The sequence below is a fragment of the Panthera uncia genome (genome assembly GCF_023721935.1).
Source record: "Panthera uncia isolate 11264 chromosome A3 unlocalized genomic scaffold, Puncia_PCG_1.0 HiC_scaffold_12, whole genome shotgun sequence".
In the NCBI taxonomy this organism is placed as follows: Eukaryota; Metazoa; Chordata; class Mammalia; order Carnivora; family Felidae; genus Panthera; species Panthera uncia.
The window spans coordinates 37,621,450-37,644,044 of NW_026057579.1; the positions used below are offsets into that span (position 1 = coordinate 37,621,450).

The window sequence follows — 22,595 nt, forward strand, 5'->3', positions numbered from 1 at the left end:
TTCCCCTGACCCAAGATGAGCTGTTCGTCGGCTGTGTGGAAAAGTGAAAGCAGTGACCTGCTAATCAGATCTGAAATAGTCTTCCAGGGGCGCCCGGGGGGCTCAGTCGGTTCAGCATCCAACTTCGGCTCAGATCACGATCTCACGGTTCATGAGTTCGTGCCCCGCATTAGGCTCTGTGCTCACAGCTCAGAGCCTGGAGCCTGCTTCGGATTCTGTGTCTCCCTCTCTCTCTGCTCCTCCCCTGCTCACACAGGGTCTCTCTCTCTCTCTCTCAAAAATAAATAAAGATTTTTTTAAAAATTTTTTTTATGTAAATAAATAAAATAGTCTTCCAAAATTAGGTCACAATCATCCATACTGTGTCTTAAAATAATTAACTTAAATCCACACCACTGAAGAAGAACCTTGCCTTAAACATATGCTGCGCCTTGGTGTAGTCGTTAGTAATCGCGTGAGGCCACGATGATTCGCAAGACATTTCAACATCAGGCATCCAAGGGATGAATATAAACTGCCACCGCTTACTGAGACAAGTAAGCAGTCAGGAAACATCCAGTCCAGCGCTTATCGAAATTTCACCCGACAATTATAAAGGTTTAATAACACCTCTTGAACTGTGTCCATATAATGACACAGGTATATATTTCAGAAGAAAGTAGGTTTCAAATGCCAGCGGCACTTGTCCGAATATGTTTTTACTAATAGTACACTTTTGCAAACGTGTAGCTCCCTGCCTTACAAGCCCAGCCTGGAGAGGAAATGTCCCCCCAACCAATCTCCCTAGTCCCCCCGCCATGAGAATACACCCCTATCCAGTTCTTCTGGATGGGACTAACCAGGAACGACTGCACAGACTCTTTCCAAATGAGATTCGGGACCCCTATAGTGAAGAGTCTTAGAGCATCACAGAATCTCGGATGACGCCGGGGGGTGACCCAGCTCAACTCTGACATTTTATAAAGGGGGAAGTGGGCCCACAGAGCTAAAGGCAGTTGCTCAAAACTGCACACCGGAGAGTGCAAAAGCCAAGTGCCGAGCCCACCGTCCTGAGCCCCACGCCCACAGACCACATCATCTTTGTTACCAGCACGCAGGTTCTGTGCGCTGCCTGATGGTTCTACATTCACCTTTAAAATATGTCGTATCGATTTCAATTTGAGTGATCACTCCAGGATGTGCCAGCCGGAAGACTGCCCATTCACAACCCGGAACAAGGAGACTACCGTTCTCATCATTCTGGGATTCAAAAGGAAAAAGAATAAAAAGAAGCCAGCTTGAGGCCACTCAGGAAACGAATTCTGAAAACAGCGAGTGAAAAATGTCGACATGTGCTGATGACATTTCTTTCTTACTACGGAAGAGCATCTCCTATGCCCCGGTATGTAAATTACTTTCTGTGTTAATTGCCCCCCTTTTCTATTATTCCTTAAACGCCTCATGTGGACTCAGGAGCTTATTGGGTAATTGCTACATTTTTATAAATTTCTGATGTGATTTTCTATGTCGACTGTAAATCTGTGTAGAAGGAGACACACAGAAGAGTCTGTATCCAACCCAGCCCCTAGGTACTCTAATCAATTCATTTTGACCTTTCAAAGTAGATACGTTCTTGGTCAAATCTATACCACTGTGTAATCTGCCTCCAAACTTAGTTTCTGGCAACGGGAGTCGTCCGCTTCCCATTGGAAGCGTTGGCTGACACGGAGGCTAACCCAAGAGAGGGGTGTTGTCCGGGAAGTTTTCAGTGGGGTTAACAAATTGCAAGGTGTTTTGTTTTGCTTTTGTTTTGACTTTCTTATCTCACATTAGTTACTAGGCAAACTGAACAGCTGAGCCCCCTGTCTGTCACACACTCATATACGTAGGTGGTCTCATCCAGGGACACGTAGGTACCGAAAACCATGACACTGGTGGGGTTTTTTGCCTCCAGGTCAACCAATGAATTTATCCCCGGGTTTTATATCATTAAATTGTAGACCCTTTATTACAGAACCGGCGGCATTTCAACCATTCGTTGGAGTAGCAGGCGCGGCCAGCGTGTGCGCCTTCTGGGTCCTGCCCTGATGTTACCGTGAAGCAGTAGGCAATCCGGAAAACGACGAGAAGTACTTCCAGAATGCTGCCTACGAGGTTCCGGAAGGAAGCGCTTCCTTGATGTAAACTTAAAACAAGACAGAGGAGACTCTGAATCGTGGCCGTGTTGAACTTCTTACCTCTAACACCGGTGGCCTGTCCGGCCTCCTTGCGGTCTCCCAGCCATCAGCCATAGACCTAGCCTTGCCGACTCCTGCCAGAAATGACATTATTTAATGGGAGTGTCACAGGATTTTATCTTAAATGTGAGAATGAATGCATGGGAGTAAGGAAACCACAGATCCCTTGTGCCTGAACGTTGCTACATAAATTATTGCCATTCAACTTAATGTTTTGATAAATTCACATGCAGCCATAGGGTAAGTTTTACTCTTCCCTTTCAGCCAAAATTAGGAAGGAAAATTAGGAAGGAAAACTGATTTACTTCACATCATAAGGCATCCAGTCCTGTGTGTGGATGGTTGATCTCATCCACCCCCGTGCTTCAAGATGACACCTCCTAAGTCGCTCATATCCTATTGGGGTGCTTCGTGCGGGTTCATACCATATTGGGGTGCTTAGTGCGGGTGCCCAGACGCCCCAAATGCAGGCCAGCTCCCACAGCAGCATCTCACCTATCATATTGTTTGGATGCCCAAAGTGTGCGTTGCTGAATCCTACACAGGCGCCCCCGTGAGCGATGGCTGCGAGGTCAAACGGTTCCTTGGGATCAGTTGCGGTCCAGTCCTTCTGTCCACAACCATACACTCTAAGACGTGCAATCCCACCGTCTGAGAAGGAAAGAGGCCGTGGTCATTTCTCACTTGGAGAGGGGGCTGTTTGTGGGTCATAAACGACAAAGCTCTCCACACCTGCCTGCTCTGTTTCTCAAATACACCAACCCTACTGCCCCAGGGCCTTTGCACGCACCATTCCCTTGTACTGGAACTACTTTCCCAGCTCTGCAAAAGGCCATTTGTTGTTCTTAGGTGTCACCTTATGTGTCATGGCGTCAGAGATGCTCTTCCTGTCACCGTCTAGTTATCTCCCTCCAGCTCTGCCTAGCCCCGCCTGATTCTCCAGGTTGGGTGAGTCATCATCGCCTCCTGTGAATTTTTACCAGAGCTCAAATCACAGCCTGAAATGATCTTGTCATGTATTTGTTTAAGCCCCTGCTGGTATCAGTATCTCAGAACCAGAATATAAAATCTTCTAAAGCCAGAATAGTGATCTATCTCGTTTGCTTCTCTATTGTCTCTATCTAGTACTGGTCCTGGCACACAGCAGGTGCTGACATTTCTTACTGGATTAATAACTCCAGGAAGGTCAAAGAGCTGTTGGAAGAGCCACCAGAGATATAATGTTTGGGGCCACAAATTAGCGTTGCTAAATACCACACAGACTCATACAAGAGCCTTACGTTTCTATTTTTGTAAAAACACTGATTGAGAAGAGGGAAGACAATGTTCACAAAACCAAATCGCTCTGAGAACCACAGCAGCCTAGAGTAGGTCTGCAGAGCACACAGTAGCCGCCAACATCAACTCACATTCTCGGATTCTGAGAAAACGAATATTTTATGTGTCTGAATAGTACTTCCTGGAAGATGGGAGGAAGCTTTGTATAAACAGTTTTCCCCGTTATTCTACTGAAACCAAGCCCTTATATTGTTCCACGAAAACCTTGATGAAAGTGAGTGATCAGAAAAGAATTCAGTAGAACGGTCTTGATATTTGCAATAAATAAAACCAGACTGTGTTGCCATAAAACCCTAAAAATTACACCAGAGGGGGTCATTCAGCAGAAACTAACTTAGGGGAACCTCCCCTCTGGTTCACCGAGCATCGGGATTCACTCTGACGGCACAGAACGCATTTGGCTGTTGAGTGTAAAGCTGGTTTTAGGTCTTTAAAAAATAAGATTCTTCTTTACAGACTTCATACCCAGCCTCGCTTTGAATCAAAACTATCAGGGACATCAGGCATGCCACTCCACACTCTGACAGTGACTCATCTAAAGCAACCTGTTGCCACTCCAGGACAAAACACTGCTTCCTTCCCCTTTATACTTGAACCCCGGGGAAAATATTTGTAAATCTGATAAAGGATTTGTATCTAGGAAATACAAAGAGCTCTTACAATTCAACAATAAAAGACAAAAAACCAACTTAAGAATGGGCAAAAGATCTGAAAAGATATCTTTCCGAAAAAACGTGTAGGTATGTGTGTGTGTGTGTGTGTGTGTGTGTGTGTGTGTGTATGTATATGATCTGTACATAAACACATACAAATGGCCAAGTACAGAACTGAAATATGCTCGTCCTCATTGGTCCTAGAGAAATGCAAGTCAAAACCACAAGGAGACCCCACTGCACCTCCTCTAAGATGGCTCCAATCAAACAGGCAGATGACAGTACGTGTTGGTGAGGATGTGGAGAAACGGGAACCCGCCCACGCTGTCGGTGACAACGTAAGATAGTGCCATCGTGATGGAAAACAATGGGAGAGGTCCTCCAACAATTAAAAATGTAGCTATCAGGGCGTCTGGGTGGCTCAGTAAGCATCCGGCTCTTGATTTCGGCTCAGGTCATGATCTCGCTGTTCATGGGACGGAGCCCCACGTCAGGCTCTGTGCTGGCAGTGTGGAGCCTGCTCGGGATTCTCTCTCTCTCCCTCTTTCTCTCTGCCCCTCCCTCACTCACACGTGCATGTGCTCTCTCAAACTTTATTTAAAAAACATAAATAAAAACATAGTTATCATATGACCCAGCGAGTCCAATCCTACGTGTATACCCAAATGAAAACATATATCCACACAAAACCCATAAGGGAACATTTATAGCAGCGTTTTTATAGCCAACGGGTGGAAACAACCCAAATGTCCATCAGTAGATGAATATATACACACAGTACGGTTTATCCATACAATGGAGTATCGTTCCTCCATGGAAAGACGTAAAGTACCCCTGATAACGAGCCTTGAAAACATGGTAAGCGAAAGAGGCGAGTCACAAAAGACCATTTATGTGAAATGTCCAGCATGGTCAACTCTGTCCAGACAGAAAGCAGACTGGTGGCTGCTGAGGGCCGAGGGAGGTGAGGGTTGATAGCAAGGTACAGGATTTCCTTTTGAGGTGAGAGTAGTGTTCTCAAATTGAGCGTGGTGATGGTTGCACCTATGCGGTGTTTTTCCGCAGACTTGAAACCATATACCCGGCTAAACCGTAAACCGCTGAGCGGTGCACTGCGAGTCGGTGAATTAATTACATTACAACAAAGTTGTTAAGTGAGAGAAAATGAGGGACTTTTGCACACACCGCCTCATCTGCTGGTGCACCTGGCGAAATAGAATGTGTTAGGAGACATTTAACCTGATACAACTCCCTCCCATCACCTCCTAATTGACCTGGTGCTTTTTCAATTACTACCAAAGGATGGCTGGGCTGCGACGAGAATTTCCTAGGGCACAAAAAGGGGCCGCCTGTCACCTGAAAATGCTAGAGAGATAAGTGCCTTCACCCTGAAACATGCCCACACCAAGTCAAGAGGCCACAAGACGGCAGATGGGGCCACATCATACTTACCCGGGAAAATGTTGAGTCTTACGTGAGTCCACCTCTGCTGGGAGTCGACAAGAAAATAATTGTGGCTGGAAGCAGGCTTTCCTGGTTTAAGCTCTGTCATGGGAACCAAGTAATTCCAGTCGTTGGACCCCAGCTAGCAATAAATAGAAAGTGTTAGCAGCGGCCCCAAGGACAGTAAATTCTCTCACCCTGGTGCTCGTGTGGGGCCTACAGGATAGAGATACTTTGGAACAAAACCTGATGATGGCTGCCTAGTAAAATACTTCAATAAAAATACTAATAAAGATCAAGTACCAGGTTTAATAAGCAGACTAAAGCCCTGAGGGCTTTTCATCCAGATCGAAATAGGCACCGGGCAATGGCAGCAGGGGAACGGGCAGGGAGGGTTGGGAAGAAGGGACAAGATCTGGGACTCCCTCTGAGGATTCTAGAAGAAACCACAATTGGTGACGTGAACATCGGTGCACACCAGGCTGCTCCCTTGGACCCTGAGACCTGGGGTGAACGGGTTGACCTGAACGTCGTGACCAGCATTCCTCAGACTGAAGGGCCTGTGTGTTGTTCCTCTCACTGTTTATTTCCCAGTCTGTTATGGAGCAACACTTTTGTAAAACACAATATAAATTAACGACTGGACAAGCTTTAAAAGACAGGGATGTACAAAAAAGCACAAGTCCACGTGGTTCCTTTACCAGACTCAGCAGGCATAAAAGGTACGTAAAGTCGTACTCCCGATTTCTGTATTTATCTTATCGGGGTAGCACCTGGCAGGTAGCAGGGCTGGGCAGACCCCCTGGGACACATCGCTAGACCTCACTCGGGCTGTAGAAACCACTTATGACGCTGGATAAGTAGATGAGGAGAGGCGTGAGTGGGTGGGGTGTCCCTAAGAAGCACCCTCGTGGCCAGGCCTGTGCCCTGGCCACCGCGACAAGCCGCCGACCCTGTTAGCAGACGCACCTTAGCAACAGCCTCAAACTCCGCCGGGGTGGCCGCGGCCCCTGTCCTGACTCCTCTCTGTGGCATTTCTGGTGCTTTATCTGGAGGCAGAGGGACCAACGCGGTTACGGTTCACGTTCGGAATCAAAGACAATATACTCCTAGTGGGCGGTCTGCTCATTTTTATTCCGCCAAATCACCCCAGAGAGAAGCTTCCTTAAGTCAAAGTATCAGATGATCAAAGTAATAGATTTGCTGAAGTTCCTCGACATTTGAAATACTGAGTAATTCCAGAAGGTGCTGCAGTGCATTTGGTAGTACTTTTGCTCGTCAAAATACAACACCATCTCCAGGGTGAGTCTAGCTGCAGCAAATCTATCACACGACTCGAGTTTTCAGGAGTCGGATCAATGGAGGTTCTGGAAAATTGCAACGTCAAGGCCAGAAGAAGACCGTCGTCCCCCACGGCATCCTTGGAATTGACACTTGGGCGATCCCGAATCAGACTCCGAAGGAATCCTCCTTTTTGGCATCAGGCATTTCCTGCCTCTGCAGCAGCACCTGTCCTGTCCTCACCTACGTTCTCAGGTGGCCCCAGTGTCGGAAGCAGGGCCCATCCCCTTCGTAGAGCCTCATACTGGGCTGTGGACACAGTGCTTTCAGCGTAAATCTGCCAACCGGCGTGATTTATCTTCCCCAAACACGTGTACGTACACACACATCGTGGTCCCTGCTTCTAAAAACAGTAATGCTGGGACCAGCATCAGACGGTACCATCGAAGGAGCGAAAGCAGGGGTCTGACTTATGCTTCGTCCCACGAGCCACAAAGAACCCCTTCCTGACAACTCCGTGGCTGCCGCACTCTTGTGCCCACAGGGACGGCCACCACCCCACAGCCGGCCCACGCCTGGCTCCACACTGTCCAGCAGCCCACGCGCTGCCCTCCCCTGCACCCTGCTCGCCCTGGTGAGGCCCCAAGAGCGTGGGAACAATGAAGTCTACACGTGGCCAAGCTAAAACTCAGAAACCACAGAACACTGTACTGGGAACCCAAGTTCTAAAGCCTGTGGCACTAATGTGGCCTGAGACACGTTGCTGAACCTGTCTGGGTGGAAACTGCACGGGGCGGGGGTGCTGTGGGAGTGGGGGCAGGCCAGGGGAACGGTTCCCAAGGCACCTCCTTCCAAGTTTGCTGCTTGGATTGATATCCGAGGAGCGTAATCTCCCATGAAGTAGGAAATGTCCACATCGAAGCCCCGGATAATCCCTTGTATCCCCAGCTTGATGATGCACCAGTCGTGACCTACGGGAGGGAAGCGAGGGCATCCCCGTCAGGCGTAACTCGGCAGACAGGACCGAGATGAAGAAAAGACTCAGCGACACCCCCTCCCATCCCAGAAAAGGGCACGCAGGGTCACTCTCGGCTGGGACGTGAAGATGCCCTCGGCGCGGCCACGCACGCCCCGTGCCCCCGCGACAGCCCTCCGCCCCAGCCACGGGCCTTGGATCCAGGGAGACCCGATTCTGGCTCCAAAGTGAAAACCGGCCCCTGCGAGCCTCGCTTCTTCGACTGCGAATCAGGGACGAGATCAGCTTCCAAAACTCAAATGTGACTGCGTCCGGGGTAGAGAACAGCCCGCCCCGCTCGGCAGGTGCTTGACGCACGGCTAGGCCTCGGCAAACCGCTTGCTCGCCGTCGCCTCAGGCTCTACGGGGCCCAGCTGCCCCCTCCCCGTGGCTGCTAAAGCACGAGAAGTCTACAAGCCACAGGTCACCCAGTACTTCCTGGCTACTTGTGGTCACGTGTAGACCCGGCCTGGAAATGCCCAGATTCATCAGCAGCTGCTAATGTACCTGGGAAATATCCAGAACCTCTGTAGCACTTGACTCAGCTGAAGAACCCAGTTATCAGCTGGATAAGAACCCGGTTACAATGCCGGATTTAGTTTGCTCTCACAGGCGCGTCTGCAGCTTTAACAGGTGTATTTTCATTGAGCCTGGTGAGGAGCAACGAATAAAAGCCGGCCCTTCTCACTGGTGACGGGACGGGGGCTGCGTGGGCGAGCCCGTCTACACAGCAGTCAAGGAGGGACCAGAGCGCCCTCTTCAGAGAGCCGTGTAGACGCAACGCACCCACGCACGCCACCCTGTGACGTTGCCACCCCGCTCGGGAGGTGCGCCCCGCCCCCCGCAGCCTCACCAACACCCCCGCTGTCCCAGCAGCACATCCTCCTTTTCACCTGATGGCGCAAAGACGACCCCTTCCTAAACCCTCCGAGCCTGATGTTCAGAAGGGTCACGTGAGGTCCGGGGACCCGGGACGGAGCTGCGAGAACGCACCCCGGCTTCCCAACACCCGCGTTTAAGCTTCGCCGCGTTAAGGAGCGGTCTCAGTACCTGGAATCCTTTTCCTTCTGGTCTCCCATCCATCCATCCACTTCCCGAACTCCGTGTATTCGTCTTCTCTGAAGCTTGGGCTTTTACTCTAAAGCAGAGACGGAGACAAGGCGGTGGTTGCCATCCCTGCGAGGGCCTGGCCCGTTTTGTCCGCCCAAGGGACAGGAGACCCACGCCAACGGGGACTCGGAGGGAATCCCCGGCAGGCGTGGGGGTGCCTGCCGCGACCCTCGCACTCGGGTAACCCGTTCCAGATCAGGAGAGGCCGCCCCATTTTGCGACACCTCCAGAGAAAGAAATCCTGCTTCTCTGCGGCCCTCGATGCATAGAATTAACTGGCGGTAGCGACAGCTGAAACCCCGTCGCAGTGAATTCCGTGGCCCCACAAACGGCGCAGCCCCCCCAAGGCAGCCTACGGCATCCTGAAAGAAAGAGCCAGAAAGGGTACGTCTCCCAGGCAACCCAGAAAAGACTGCTTAACAAGGAATCCGGCCCAAGCGCGTGAGGCGTAGGCGGGATGCTGAGGCCCAGCTGTACCCTTGGACCCCCGCCCTCGGAGCTGCTCCGTGTGTAGACAGCTAGCCTATTCCTTTTAGTAGCTACACAGTGTCCCAGATATGGAAGTTCATATATGGGTCCCATCAATGGACAGTTGGATTGGCTCTTTCCCCTCCAAACAACACTGGGATGAATATTTTCTACACATCTTTGCCTACTTTTGCAAATAATATAAACCCGTGGAATAACTAGGTCAAAGTGTGTAGGCATTTAAGTTTTCTATAGACAGACATATGGTAAAATGAAAAGAGCTTTGACATCTATCAGCTGTGTGACCTAGAACAAGTAAATCAACATCTCTGTTCCTCATTCTATTGTCATTTTCTCTGAGGAGTAAGTTAATGTATGTAAGATGTCCTTGGAATGCCATACTTTAACATGCTCTAGACCTGGCCAGGTCCTGCCCGGAAAGAGGGGCCCTGTCACCAGGGTGACGACATGGCCGGTAACCACGGTGGAGGACAGCATGCTGCCCACTCACGAGAACTCACACCCCACGGCTGGCGTAGCAAGGTAGCAGGATTCCAGCCGAGGTTCCTCTCTTCCCTATATTTTCAGGTTTGTTTTTTCTTTTGTTTTGTTCATAAGCACGTCCTACACTTTTATAATTAGGCAGGTAAGACACTTCCCCAAAATTCAACGTGTGTGCCAGATTTCTTCCTGGCCCAGATTATGAGCTCTGCGTGAGACAGAGGACAGTATGCAAGGATCTCAGTGATTTTCCCATAAAGCCATGCGGCCCCCCCACATCCCTGTGTCCGATGCCTGTCTGTCTCCAATGTGTCTCAGCACGAGCTGGTGCGGATCTCTACGTGTTTCTACTGTTCCAACGTGCCCGTTACTGGTCCACACTCCAGGACTCCCATCTCAAACATCCGGGCAGATTCTAATGGCCGTGTCGGCACAGATGGCTCTACCCCAACGCTTCATGGTGCGGGATGCCCACTCACAATACCTTTATGAGGTTTTCCGCAGGAGCAAAAAAATCATCCGTTGCAAATAAAATCTAGACAAAGAAAGAAAGAAGATAAAAGAGGCATAAGTTAAAAACGATTTTATTTCATTTTGCAAGACGCGGTAGAAAGAAACATGGAACTGCCCGGGGGAAAGAACGCTATGCAATTAAGCCGCTATGCTTTTGACACGTCTAGACTTCGTGGCCTGCCTCAGCTCGTTCCAGCCTGTACTTGGCACCCCTTGGCCATCTGGATGGGGACGTGCTGACTTCTTACAGTCAGGAAGAAACTACACCAACCCTCCTTTTCACGAATGGAGGACACTGGGCTTTGTGACTCGCTCGCACACAGAGCGATGGCCCAAAAACACCACCCTGGGCCAGGCCTGTGGTTCGGCTGTCTCACCGTCGGACGCCCTGCAGGAGGGGGGGGCCTGGTGATTCATCAACCAAAGCAGGACGTTTGTGAGAGGGAGGGGGTTGCTACTCATCACCCCAAGAAAACAGGTGTAAATGGACTTTTCTGGACAAAACGGGCCGCGGCCCCACCGACCGAAGCCAGACCCTCGTGACAGCCGCCGTCGGGAGGGGACCCCGGGCACTGGTGTCGGGAATTAGCCGGTGACGTTTGCAAGGCCACTCGTCTGTGGCTGAAGTGAGGTGTGTTCATCAGGGGGCATTTGTCTACGTGGAGGAAGCCGTGTCAGGACGGTGTCACCGGCATCTGTCGCGAGGGCTCGGCAGCTCGAGCATTGACGGGCACAGCGGCTTCGCGGAAGGGACACTGAAACTCCCACTACCGGGACTCTGTGGGGTCTACGCGGAGGGTCCGCTCTGGGCAAGGCTCCACTTTGCTGATGGGAGTAGCTCTCCGGAGATCTCGACACACCGCGGCTGCCGGGGCCGAGCTCCTCGGACGGCACTGGTTGACCCGGGCCATGGTCTCGGCAGAAGGGACCCCTGCCCCTGCCCTGCCGAGGCCGCTCCTCGTGGGTGGCGGTGCGAGCCGCGTGACGGCCCCGCGGTGCCAGCCATCGGAGCAGCCGCCCTGCCCGCGTGCCCCGGTGCCGCCTCCAGCAGCCACGAGGGCCCCGGGCCGGCAGCCGGCCCCCAGCTCTGGGCTGGAAGGACTGACTCTACGGAGAACCAGCTTGTAGAGAAGGACACCTCGCCTAGCCCCGGACTTCATTGATCTCCTCTCCCCGTTGCCTGGACCACGAGTGTAGTTAGTGTCTCGGGTTTGGGCGTGTTGTCTAGGAATCGTTATCGTGCAGGCTGTTAGTTGCTGAACTATCGTTGGCAAAGTCAGTCCCAGCCTCCGAGCATAATTCGCCTCTAAGGACACTACCGTCCTCGGACCCCAGCCCAGAACCTACTGGTCAGGGGAGACCTCGCTGTTCTGCTGCGGATGACCGTCGCGGAGGCAGAGTGTAGGGGATCGAGGCTGTGTCGGGGCCGACCCGCCCGCTGAGAGTCTGCAAGGGCCAAGCCCGGGTGAGCGGAGCAGACACGCGGGAACGCGTCCAGGCCCGTCGCTGGCGCCTCGGCAGAGACCCTCACGGGGCACCCGGGGCCTCTCCGACCTCCCCGGGCCCATGCCCCCCAGCAAGTCCCTGATGACTTCCAGAAACACTCAAACAGCTGGGGCACGCCTCGCTGCCTCCCCCGGCGTCCTGACCGAAGCGGCCCCTCGCCCCTTTTCCTCGCCGGCTCCCTCTCCCACTTGAAGACCCCCTGTGCAGACAGGGGCCGCACAGCCTTTCCCGGCACCTCCCGCCCCACTCGCGGCCCCCGGCTCCCGCAGCACCTGTCTCCCTGGGGGAGCAGGAGCCTCTGGAGGGCAGGACGCCCCCCTCGGCCCCGTCTGTACCGGACGACGCACCTGCGAGGTGCTGGCGCTCAGTGCCTCTGCACTCTACCGGTATCGCAGTGCCCTGTGCTTGTCAACACCGGTTCCAGGTAATCCCCACACTGACATTTGAGGACCACTGATCTACACCGTGAGAAAACACAGAGGGACGGAGGACTGGTCACAGGTGCAGGATGTCTTTTTGTTCTAAGCTTAAAGCAATACTGCCTTTGCTAGAATCGTCCCCAGTTTCTTAAAAATTCTTCGGAAGCCTTTTGCGATAACGGGCTGGACCTTCGGCCCGATTCTGGCCACTCTAACTAGGTTCCTGCAGTGTTCTCCTTGCCGTGAGACCCCCACTTACCTCTCCTCCTACGGACTCAGAGGCCATGTCAACCAGCCGGGTGAAGTCCAGAGACCTGGCCGGTTTTCCCTCCCTGGGAGAGTCGGCCATGCTTCCTAGCAACGAGAAGGGAGGCTCCGTCAGCCTCGGGCGTAGAGGGTAGCAGAACCCGCGTGAGCAAGCGAGGCCCTCACCCGGGTCCCCCAAACCAAGGTCTGAGACACTCAAACAACACACATATTGTCCAGTGGACGTGGCGGGTGCCCACGCGCTCCGGGGTCCCCAACTGCAGGTTGTGACTTTGCACAAACACTGAACCGGGACCGAATGAGAGCACACTCCCTCTGAACTACGTAAGAACAAAGTTCCACCAAATACACGAATCCCACTGCCTCAGACTGCAATTTTATTTCATTTTTTAAACTTTTTTCCTAACGTTTAGTTATTTTTGAAAGATAGAGACAGAGGACAAGCGGGGGAGGGGCAGAGAGAGAGGGAGACACAGAATGGGAAGCAGGTTCCAGGCTCCGAGCCGTCAGCACAGAGCCCGACGCGGGGCTCGAACCCACGGACCGCGAGATCGTGACCTGAGCCGAAGTCAGACGCTCAACCGACTGAGCCACCCAGGCGCCCCTTTTTTATTTTTTAAAGGGGAAAATTTTTCTAGTTTAGAAAGGAATAATTTGCTTTTAATAGTGTTTAGATCCATTCAAAAAACACTTCTTGAGCAACCAGCTGGCAGGCCCTGGCTAGAAATGGGGTACACAGGAGAATGCATGCCCTGCCCACACGGACTCCCCCATGGGGGAGACGGATGCCCCAGACACCCATGCAGAGCAATGCTCTGGAACCATCCGAGACCACAGCACGGAGACGGCTCCATCCAGGAGCATCCAGGACCGTTTGTGGTATCACCAGTGGGGCTGGCGTAACTTAACCCAGCCCCCCACGCCCCGCCGCACCCTTATTTTGAAGTTGAGAAAGCAGAGATTTGGAGAAGGGGGGGAAGCATGGAAGGAGGCCGGGGGACTCGGGGCCGGCCTAGAGGTCGCCCCACTCCTAAGCCAACGGATGACCTTCGTTCCTACCTTTTTTCCTACCCCTCGTGGTGAAAAGAGAAAACTACACAAAAAACATCTCATTAAGAATTATTCACACAAATCAAAACCACAATGAGATACCACCTCACACCTGTCAGAATGGCCCACATTAACAACTCAGGCAACAACAGATGTTGGTGAGGATGAGGAGAAAGAGGATCTCTTTTGCATTATTGGTGGGAACGCAAGCTGGTGCAGCCACTTGGGAAAACGGTACGGAGGTTCCTCAAAAAACTAAAAATAGAACCACCCTACGACCCAGCAATTGCACTACTAGGCATTTATCCACGGGATACAGGTGTGCTGTTTCGAAGGGACACACGCACCCCCATGATTATAGCAGCCGTATCAACAGTAGCCAAAGTATGGAAAGAGCCCAAATGTCCATCGATGGACGAACGGATAAAGAAGATGTGGTCTGTAGATACAATGGAGCATTACCCGGCAATCAAAAAGAAGGAAATTCTTGCCATTTGCAACTACGTGGATGGAACTGGAGGGTATTGTGCTAAGTGAAATTAGTTGGAGAAAGATAAGTATACGATTTCACTCATATGAGGAATTTAAGATACAAAACAAATGAACAGAAGGGAAGGGAAGCAAAAATAATACAAAAACAGGGAGGGGGACAAAACAGAAGACACTCATAAATATGGAGAACAAACTGAAGGTTGCAGGAGGGGTTGTGGGGGGGGGGGGTGGGCTAAACGGGCGAGGGGCACTAAGGAATCTACTCCTGAAATCATTGTTGCACTAGATGCTAACTTGGATGTAAATTTTAAAAAATAAAAAATAAAACAAGATAATAAAAAAAAAAAGAATTATTCACAATAAGGGGGCACCTGGGTGGCTCAGTCGGTTGAGCATCTGACTTCGGCTCAGGTCACGATCTCACAGTCTGTGAGTTTAAACCCCGCGACAGGCTCTCTGGTGTCTGCTCAGAGCCTGGATCCTGCTTCAGATTCTGTGCCCCCCTTTCTCTCTCGGCCCCTCCCCTGCTGGTTCTCTCTCTCAAAAATAAACAAACATTTAAAGAAAGAATTATTCAGGGGCGCCTGGGTGGCTCAGTCGGTTAGGCGTCTGACTTCAGCCCAGGTCACGATCTCACGGTCCGTGAGTTCGAGCCCCGCGTCGGGCTCTGGGCTGATGGCTCAGAGCCTGGAGCCTGCTTCCAATTCTGTGTCTCCCTCTCTCTGACCCTCCCCCATTCATTCTCTGTCTCTGTCTCAAAAGTAAAATAAACGTTAAAAAAAAATTAAAAAAAAAAAGAAAGAATTATTCACAATGGAAGAAACACAAATGGTCAATGCACATGAGAAGTCAACTCTCCTTGAAATCACAAGAACGTGATTCCTCATAATATGACATTTTTCCTCATGAAATGGACACTTTTTTGTAACAAACAGACACCCACCATCTGCTGTCAGGAATGTGAATTGGAACACTGTCTGTGATGATCTTGTAATAACTCAAAGAACAGGCAGTTCCCCCCCAAACTCTTCATGCTGGAGGGTCCCTGTCTCTGCTGCGTCCTCTCACCCCGGTGGCCCCACACGGTCCCCAGGCCCCTAACGTCACCCGCATGCTGGTTGTCCCCAAATACATATCGCCTTCCTGGATTTCCCCCTGCCAACCCCAGCTGTCCCCCGGGATGCGTGCCCCACGTGCGAGGTCCTCCCCGACTCGGGCTCCCCTCCCCCGCTGGACTCACGTCGTCCTCAAGCCACCCAAACAGCCTCAGGGTCACCTTTCATTTGTCTCCTCTTCCCCTTACACCTCAAATCCAGTCCGAAGTTGGATTCAGAACCCTGAAATGATATGACGTATGGAATTTCCTTCCAAATTATCCGAGAAGGAGAGGAAGTACTTCAACACGTGGATGAAACAGTCTGCCCAGGACTCGATAACCGAGTCAGTGGTGACGGGTACGTGAGGGGTCCAAAGATCAACTGCTTCTGTACACGATGAAATCGTTCACGGTAAAATTATACGTCTTACACGCACTGTCCACACACACGAAGAGAGACAAAGTGGGGGGAGGCATCGTCGTCTCTCTCCTGCGTCATGAAAACACCCCCAGGGGCCCTCCCTGTGTCCGTCCTTCCCTCTCTGCAGCCGTCTGTCCTCAGCGAGACACCAGACCAACCTTTTGCTAAGCACAGTCAAAAGTTAAGACCCTGTGTGGTTTCCCTGTCACTCAGAGGAGGAGCTGGTGTCCCTCCGAGGTCCACGGGGCCCTCCCCCACCAGCCCATCCAGGGCCCCCTACGCCTCCCCGACCCCCCCCCACCAGTGCCACGGCATGTCCCACCTCCGTGGCTCTGCTGGGAGGCTCTTCCCCCCTTCTGTGTGGCACACGCCCTCCCCTCCCTTCAAGCCCGTGCTCCGCCATCACCTTCTCAGGAAGGCCCGCTCTGACCCCCAGGTACAGTGACAGGCGGACACACGGTGTGACCTGCTGGTTTATTATCATCTGTCTTTCCCAACTAGACGTGTGCTCCACGAGGACAATAATCTGTTGGGTCCACTGGTGTTTCCCCAGGGCTTGGAACCCTGCCTGCTACACACAGGCTGCACAGTAATTATTTGTCCATTAAACGGGTGGGTGAATAATGTTTTCTAACTCATTTTCTGTTTGAGAACACTAGTTCCCATGGGGCACTTGGGTGGCTCAGTCGGTTGAGCGTCCGACTTCGGCTCAGGTCATGATCTCACAGTTTGTGGGTTCGAGCCCCGCGTCGGGCTCTGTGCTTCTGTGCTGCCAGCTCGGAGCCTGGAGCTTCGGATTCTGTGTCTCCCCCTCTCTCCGCCCCTCCCCTGCTCATGCTCTGTCTCTCTCTCTCTCTCTCTCTCTCTCTCTCAAAAATGAATAAACATTAAAAAAAACTTAAAGAAGTTTAAGGGCGCCTCGGTGGCTCAGTCGGTTGAGTGTCCGACTTCAGCTCAGGTCATGATCTCGCGGTTCACGAGTTCGAGCCCCGCGTCGGGCTCTGTGCTGACAGCTCGGAGCCTGGAGCCCGCTTCCGATTCTGTGTCTCCCTCTCTCTCTCTGCTCTTCCCCCACTCACGTATGCACTCACTCTCTCTCAAAAAAAACACATATATAAATAGATAAAATACTGGTTCCCTCACTGAACTAAAATCTTCCTGAGGATGAAAAGGTGCAGAAGAAAACTGCTAACGCTGATCGTGAGTTTGCAATAACGTCACGCACAGTCCACATATTTTATCTGTTTGATCCACAACAACTCCGCGATTTTATATTATTCACATCTTACAAACGAAGGGAATGCACCTTTGGGAGCTCAAGTAGCCTGTATAAACCACGCAGCCGGAACGCGAACCACATTTCCGACCCGGATCCGCCCAGACGAGACTGACACTCGAGAGCCCCGGGCACACGCGTGTGGCATGCGGGTCGACCGGTCTGTGACTGTGCAGTGCTGTGACGGCACCGGGTCCCACCTGCTCGGCGGGCTCCCGCGGAGGGCAGGTCACAGACACGGCCGGCGGTGGTGATCCAGGTGGCAGTGGCGGACTTGTAGCGCGACCTCCGGGGCTCCGGAGCTCCCTGCCGGAGCGGACGCCTGAGTTGGGACTTGAGGAGAAGAAGGGACGAGGGAGATAGCACGTGCCAGGCGTGCGGGCAGGACGGGCCACGGGGGCCACGGAAGTAGAGGTCGGCATTCGTCTGCACCTACGCTGTCCAACCGAGAAGCCACAGGCCATGCGTGGCTATTTAACACGTGGAAGTTTAATCGAAATTAAATAAAATTAAGAATGTAGTTTTCCCTGCCACTAGCCACATGTCGGTGCTCAGGAACCACACGTGGCTTCCGTGTTGGACAGAGGACACGCAGCACCTTCCGTCCCAGGAAGTTTTATTCACCTGTGCGGGGAAAGCACTGAGCAACGAGGGCGCAAGGGCCCAGCCCTCCACCGCCGTGTAGCCTAACACTACCACGGACACTGCACCACAGGACAGACACGCGCCCTCTGCGCAGGCTTCTCACAGGGCTTCTGCGCAGAGCTCTCCTGCCAGGTCAACCCGTCAAAGCCGAGACACTGGCGGTCTGCCGTGTCCCAGCTCGGGCTCCGCGGCCTCTCCAGCAGGCAGCACGCGGGCTCAGGAGCTCAGGGCCAGCCCGACAGGTGCCAAGACGGGGGCCTGGCCAAGCCTGCGGGTCGCTGCAGGCTTTCCCCCCACAGCAACAGCTTAGTGACCGACCTGTATCCTGGACGAGGTGACACAGTGCCAGGCCAGTCACGGGCACACCACAAAGCCTTGCTGGATATTTCATCGTCTTAATCACAAAACATTTGATTTACCCGGTCGTTCTTTTGGAAAGGCCCGATTTTTTTCCCAGGCAGTTGCAGCGAGCTCCCTATGCACCAGTTTGCCAAAGCCACCGATTTAACGCCCCTTCTCCCAGCTACCGGGTTTGGTGGAAAAAGCAAGGTGTCACGGCAACGTGGGGCGGGGTCCTGTGGTCCGGCCTCCCCGCTGGCCGGAGAGCAGTGGGAGGGGGAAGCTCTGGCCACCCTCGCCGTCTTTCATCTTTCTCTTCCGTGCGCCCCCCATCACCTCCACCAGGCAGTGCGTGCTGCAGGTGTGCGGGAGGGAGAGCAAGCCAGGGAGGCGTCTGACACGCTTCTCCCAGGGACCAGTCTCAAGCCATCCGGTTTTTAGGCTCCACCCTCCATCAGACAACAAGCCACTTCTGCTCTTCCTTTTAAAAAAAGAATGCTCTAGCAACGTGGATGGAACCGGAGAGTGTTGTGCTAAGTGAAATAAGTCAGTCAGAGAAGGACAGATACCGTATGTTTTCACTCTTATGTGGATCCTGAGAAACTTAACAGAAGACCATGGGGGAGGGGAAGGAAAAAAAAAAAAGGTTAGAGAGGGAGGGAGGGAGCCAAAACATAAGAGACTCTTATTAAAAACTGAGAACAGGGGCGCCTGGGTGGCTCAGTCGGTTGAGCGCCGACTTCGGCTCAGGTCACGATCTCGCGGTCCGTGAGTTCGAGCCCCGCATCGGGCCCCTGTGCTGACAGCTCAGAGCCCAGAGCCTGTTTCAGATTCTGTGTCTCCCTCTCTCTCTGACCCTCCCCCATTCATGTTCTGTCTCTCTCTGTCTCAAAAATAAATAAACGTTAAAAAAAATTTTTTTTTTAAAAATAAAAACTGAGAACAAACTGACGGTTGGGGGGGGGGGGGGGGGGGGGGTGAGGGGCATTAAGGAGGGCACCTGTTCGGATGAGCACTGGGTGTTGTATGGAAACCTATTTGACAATAAATTTCACATTTAAAAAAATAATGATAATAAATAAAAATTTTAAAAAGACTGCTCCCTTCTGGAAGTGAATGTTTCCATTTAGCAAATCAATAAATGGGAAGCTCGTCTTCAGAAAACATCAGTCAGGGTCGCGGTGCCCTCTGGGGCTGACCCTGTAAAGCAGGCGGACGTTTCCCGCCCCGGCCTCCGTGGTGCAGGTGGCAGTCAGGGTGACATAACCCAGCCCGTTCCTCAAACTGGATGTACACGCTTTCCCCAAGCTCCTCAAAACACGCGTGTATTCCCTGAAAAGCACCGCGAACCCAGGCCTCGAGGCCGATGTTCGTCTTTCCAAATGAAACCTAGTGCTTGGACACATCTGTTGGAATTGGCACAAGTGAATCGCTTTGGAGCAGAGATTTCTCCGCGAGCTTCGTCCTCAGCCCCCCGCCCCTGGCCGACCCCTAGCCTGTGAGCCCCACGGGGGACGGGGCGCCGTGAAGGGACCCTCGCGGCGTCTCCCGGGACACAGTCACTTCATCATTCTCCTGCTAAGGCTCCATCTTGGCCAAGCCCCTGCCACTGCAGCGGGTCAGAGGGTGCTTCACCGCGATAAAAGAGAAACAAACAGACCTTGTAAAATACCAGAGGCGTCACCAGAGACAAATCCGAGAGGAGCATGACTCTCCCGGTGCAATTTAACAGAAACAGCCGGGGGCAAGGGGGACGCAGGTAAAATTCAGCCCCAATTCCTCTGCTGCCACTCCCACCCCTTTCCACCACTTTCCACAAAGAAGTCAGGTCTGCAAAGAGCAGAGACTCTCCGTGAGGTACTGAGCGCCCAAAGGGCATGACGGTGGCCGAGCCCGAAGATGCTAGCCCTTGCCACATGGGTATGTAAGTTGAATCCGATGCAATAGAAATGTCGGTTTCATGGTCACACTCGCCGTATTTTAGGCGCTCAGAAGCCAGGTGGGGCTGGTAGCACAGGAGAGAGACTTCTATTGCTGGGACAGGATCTGGCCATCGGTGCACGTTGCAGGAGGGCACCACCGTGTCCGTTCTCATTAATGACCTTAGCCATAAGGCCAATGTTCAGGAATGATCTTAGAACTCTCTAGCAACCTCTCAGCAATGCCAGGAAAGCGCCAGCAACGGTGCAAAACCAAGTTTTGCCGGCCCCTGCGACCGTGCGACCTCACCCGGCAATGGGGTCTCTGCAGATGCGAGTGTGTCGACCGACCCTGAGAGGGGGAGGGGCTCCTGAATAATCCAGGTGAGTCCGCCGTCTAATCTCAGGAGACGGTGCGAGCAGAGACCTTTCTCTGGCTGGAAGCGTGCAAGGGCCAGACGGAGCCCTGGAGGAGCCATAGGCGGCGGCCGCCGGCCCCAGCAAGGGACCAGGAACCCCAGCCCTGCAAGCACGGACACGGCCTCTTCCCTCCCCTCCCCTCCCCTCCCCTCCCCTCCCCAGAGCCTCCTGCACTCAGGCCGGCACTTTGACTCCGCCTGTGAAACCCAGCAGAGCAGCCAGCCGAGCCCAGCCGGACTTCTGAGCTGCAGACCGTAAGATAACAAATCTGCGTGGAGACCCTGAGAGTGTGTGACAACATCCTGACACACCCCAGAGTTCTCTATTCAGACTTCACGACACACGAGGTCAGAGAGACGCAGCGGGCTTTCGCCTTCTGGGACGGACGACGAGGCCCCTCGGGTCCCGGGGGCCAGAGGCTGTGGCCGCATCGCCGGTGCCCGTTACAAGGGACTCGCGGGGGCGCACACAGGACGTTCGCTGGCACCGCTGGGGACCCCAGGCTGGCCTGTGTGTCTGGGGGCGCCTGGCCCTCAGCCCCCCAGATGCCCTGCTGACCGCGCTCAGGCTGTGCCGGCCTCTCGGCGGGTCCAGCCAGGTCGGCTTTAACTAACGTAGCCCAGTGCAAGCTGGGGCCTCCGGGGAAAGTCTGGGTCTGGCTCTGGGCCGCTTCCCGCCACGCTTTCCATCAAGTAAGCGTCACCACGTGAGACGGGCACAAGGAAGAGAAAGGAGGTCTGCAAGCCTCAGCCCTGAATCTCCACTCCTGTCCTCGTGCCTTCCTGACGCCAGCCGGAGAGTGACACACGATTGTACCCGCCGCAGAGAAGCCCCGAGAGGCAGGGTCACACGGTCACGCAAGGGAGGGGACGCGTTTCCAGGGAGGCCGCCCCTGCCCCTGTGTCAGAGCACAGCCCCACCCGTCCATTACCCATCAAGAAAACAGTGAAGTCTTCACTGTCTCCCCTGGAGCCGCACGACTGGTGTCTGTTCCCCCCACAGTCTCGGAGCCCATGGCGTGAAAAGTCTCCCACCACAGACAAGAATGCCGCCCCACGAGGCGGCAATCACGCTACCGGGTATTTGCCCAGGGGTACAGAAGCACTTAATTCAAAGGGGCACGGGCACCCCGATGTTCATAGCGGCGTTATTTTCAACAGCCAAGATAGGGAAACAGCCCAGGTGTCCATGGACTGATGCACACACACACACACACACACACACACACCTATACACACACAATGGAATATCACTCGGCCGTGAGAAAGAACGAAATCTCCCCACTTGCAACAACACGGATGGAGCCAGAGTGTAATGCTAAGTGAAGACAGTCGGAGAAAGTTAAAAACCATATGACTTCACTTATACGTGGAATTTAAGAAACAAATGAGTAAAGGCAAAGAGAGAGAGAGGGAGAGGAACCACAAGACAGACTCTTACCTACGGAGGACAAACTGATGGTTACCAGAAGGGAGCTGGGCGGGGGGTGGGCTAGGCGGGAGATGGCCATTAAGGAGGGCACTTGTGATGAGCCCTGGGTGTCGTCTGCAGGTGACGAATCACGATATCGTACACCCGAAACTAATATTACACTGTATGTTGACTACACTGGACTTAAAATAAATAAATAGAATTTGTTTAAGTTTATTTATTTATTTTGAGAGAGAAAGAGAGAGAGGAGGAGGGGAGGGGCAGAGAGAGAAAGAGACAGAAAATCCCAAGCAGGCTCTGCCCGGTCAGCACAGAGCCTGACACAGGGCTCAAACCCATGAACCATGAGATCATGACTTGAGCCTAGATCGAGAGTCAGATGCTTAACTGGCTGACCTCCCCCACCAGGAGCCCCAATAAAATTGTTTTTAAATGTGAGGTGGGGAGAGGACGAACAGCAGGGGAGCAGGGTCCAGCCTGGCACCTCACTGGAAACACCACCTGGTGTCTGGCCAGCCCCACGCCCGGCCCCGGGTCCACAGGGTTTGGGGACCCACCCCCGCCCTTACTTCCAGCTGGCAGATGCCCATGGTGCCATTCGTCCCCCGAACCGTGGCAAGGACAGCGTTAAAATGGGAAGTTATGTACAAAGGGGACCCTACCCTCACCTCGGAATCCGAGGTCCAGTGTTTAGGGCTAGATTTCTTGCTCCCCACAAGCCAGCCCAGGTCCCGTGGTGGTCTGGTGCCCCCAGGAGAGAATTATAGGGCCCTCAC

The 22,595-nt window shown here is 53.1% G+C and overlaps 1 protein-coding gene and 1 non-coding gene across 4 annotated transcripts in view; both read right to left on the reverse strand.

Moving 5' to 3' along the window:
- ALLC (allantoicase) overlaps positions 1–22,595 on the reverse strand; it is a 24,857-nt gene extending 2,262 nt beyond the window's left edge. Inside the window, exons 1-11 of one of the 3 annotated variants that reach the window (XM_049652600.1) lie at positions 22,488–22,595; positions 15,513–15,609; positions 12,723–12,817; positions 10,510–10,560; positions 8,997–9,084; positions 7,777–7,902; positions 6,620–6,699; positions 5,660–5,792; positions 2,712–2,867; positions 2,217–2,290; positions 1,131–1,239 (exon numbers count right to left, since the gene is read on the reverse strand). In XM_049652600.1, coding sequence (XP_049508557.1) covers positions 1,131–1,239; positions 2,217–2,290; positions 2,712–2,867; positions 5,660–5,792; positions 6,620–6,699; positions 7,777–7,902; positions 8,997–9,084; positions 10,510–10,560; positions 12,723–12,812 — 907 coding nt within the window. In that variant the 5' untranslated portion in view covers positions 12,813–12,817; positions 15,513–15,609; positions 22,488–22,595. Of the gene's footprint in view, positions 1–1,130; positions 1,240–2,216; positions 2,291–2,711; positions 2,868–5,659; positions 5,793–6,619; positions 6,700–7,776; positions 7,903–8,996; positions 9,085–10,509; positions 10,561–12,722; positions 12,818–15,512; positions 15,610–22,481 lie in introns of all 3 variants that reach the window. The other 2 variants (XM_049652599.1, XM_049652601.1) reach the window with 2 other exon arrangements.
- TRNAR-UCG (transfer RNA arginine (anticodon UCG)) lies at positions 13,246–13,330 on the reverse strand. Its single transcript has one exon. It is a non-coding gene; the product is annotated as a tRNA-Arg (tRNA).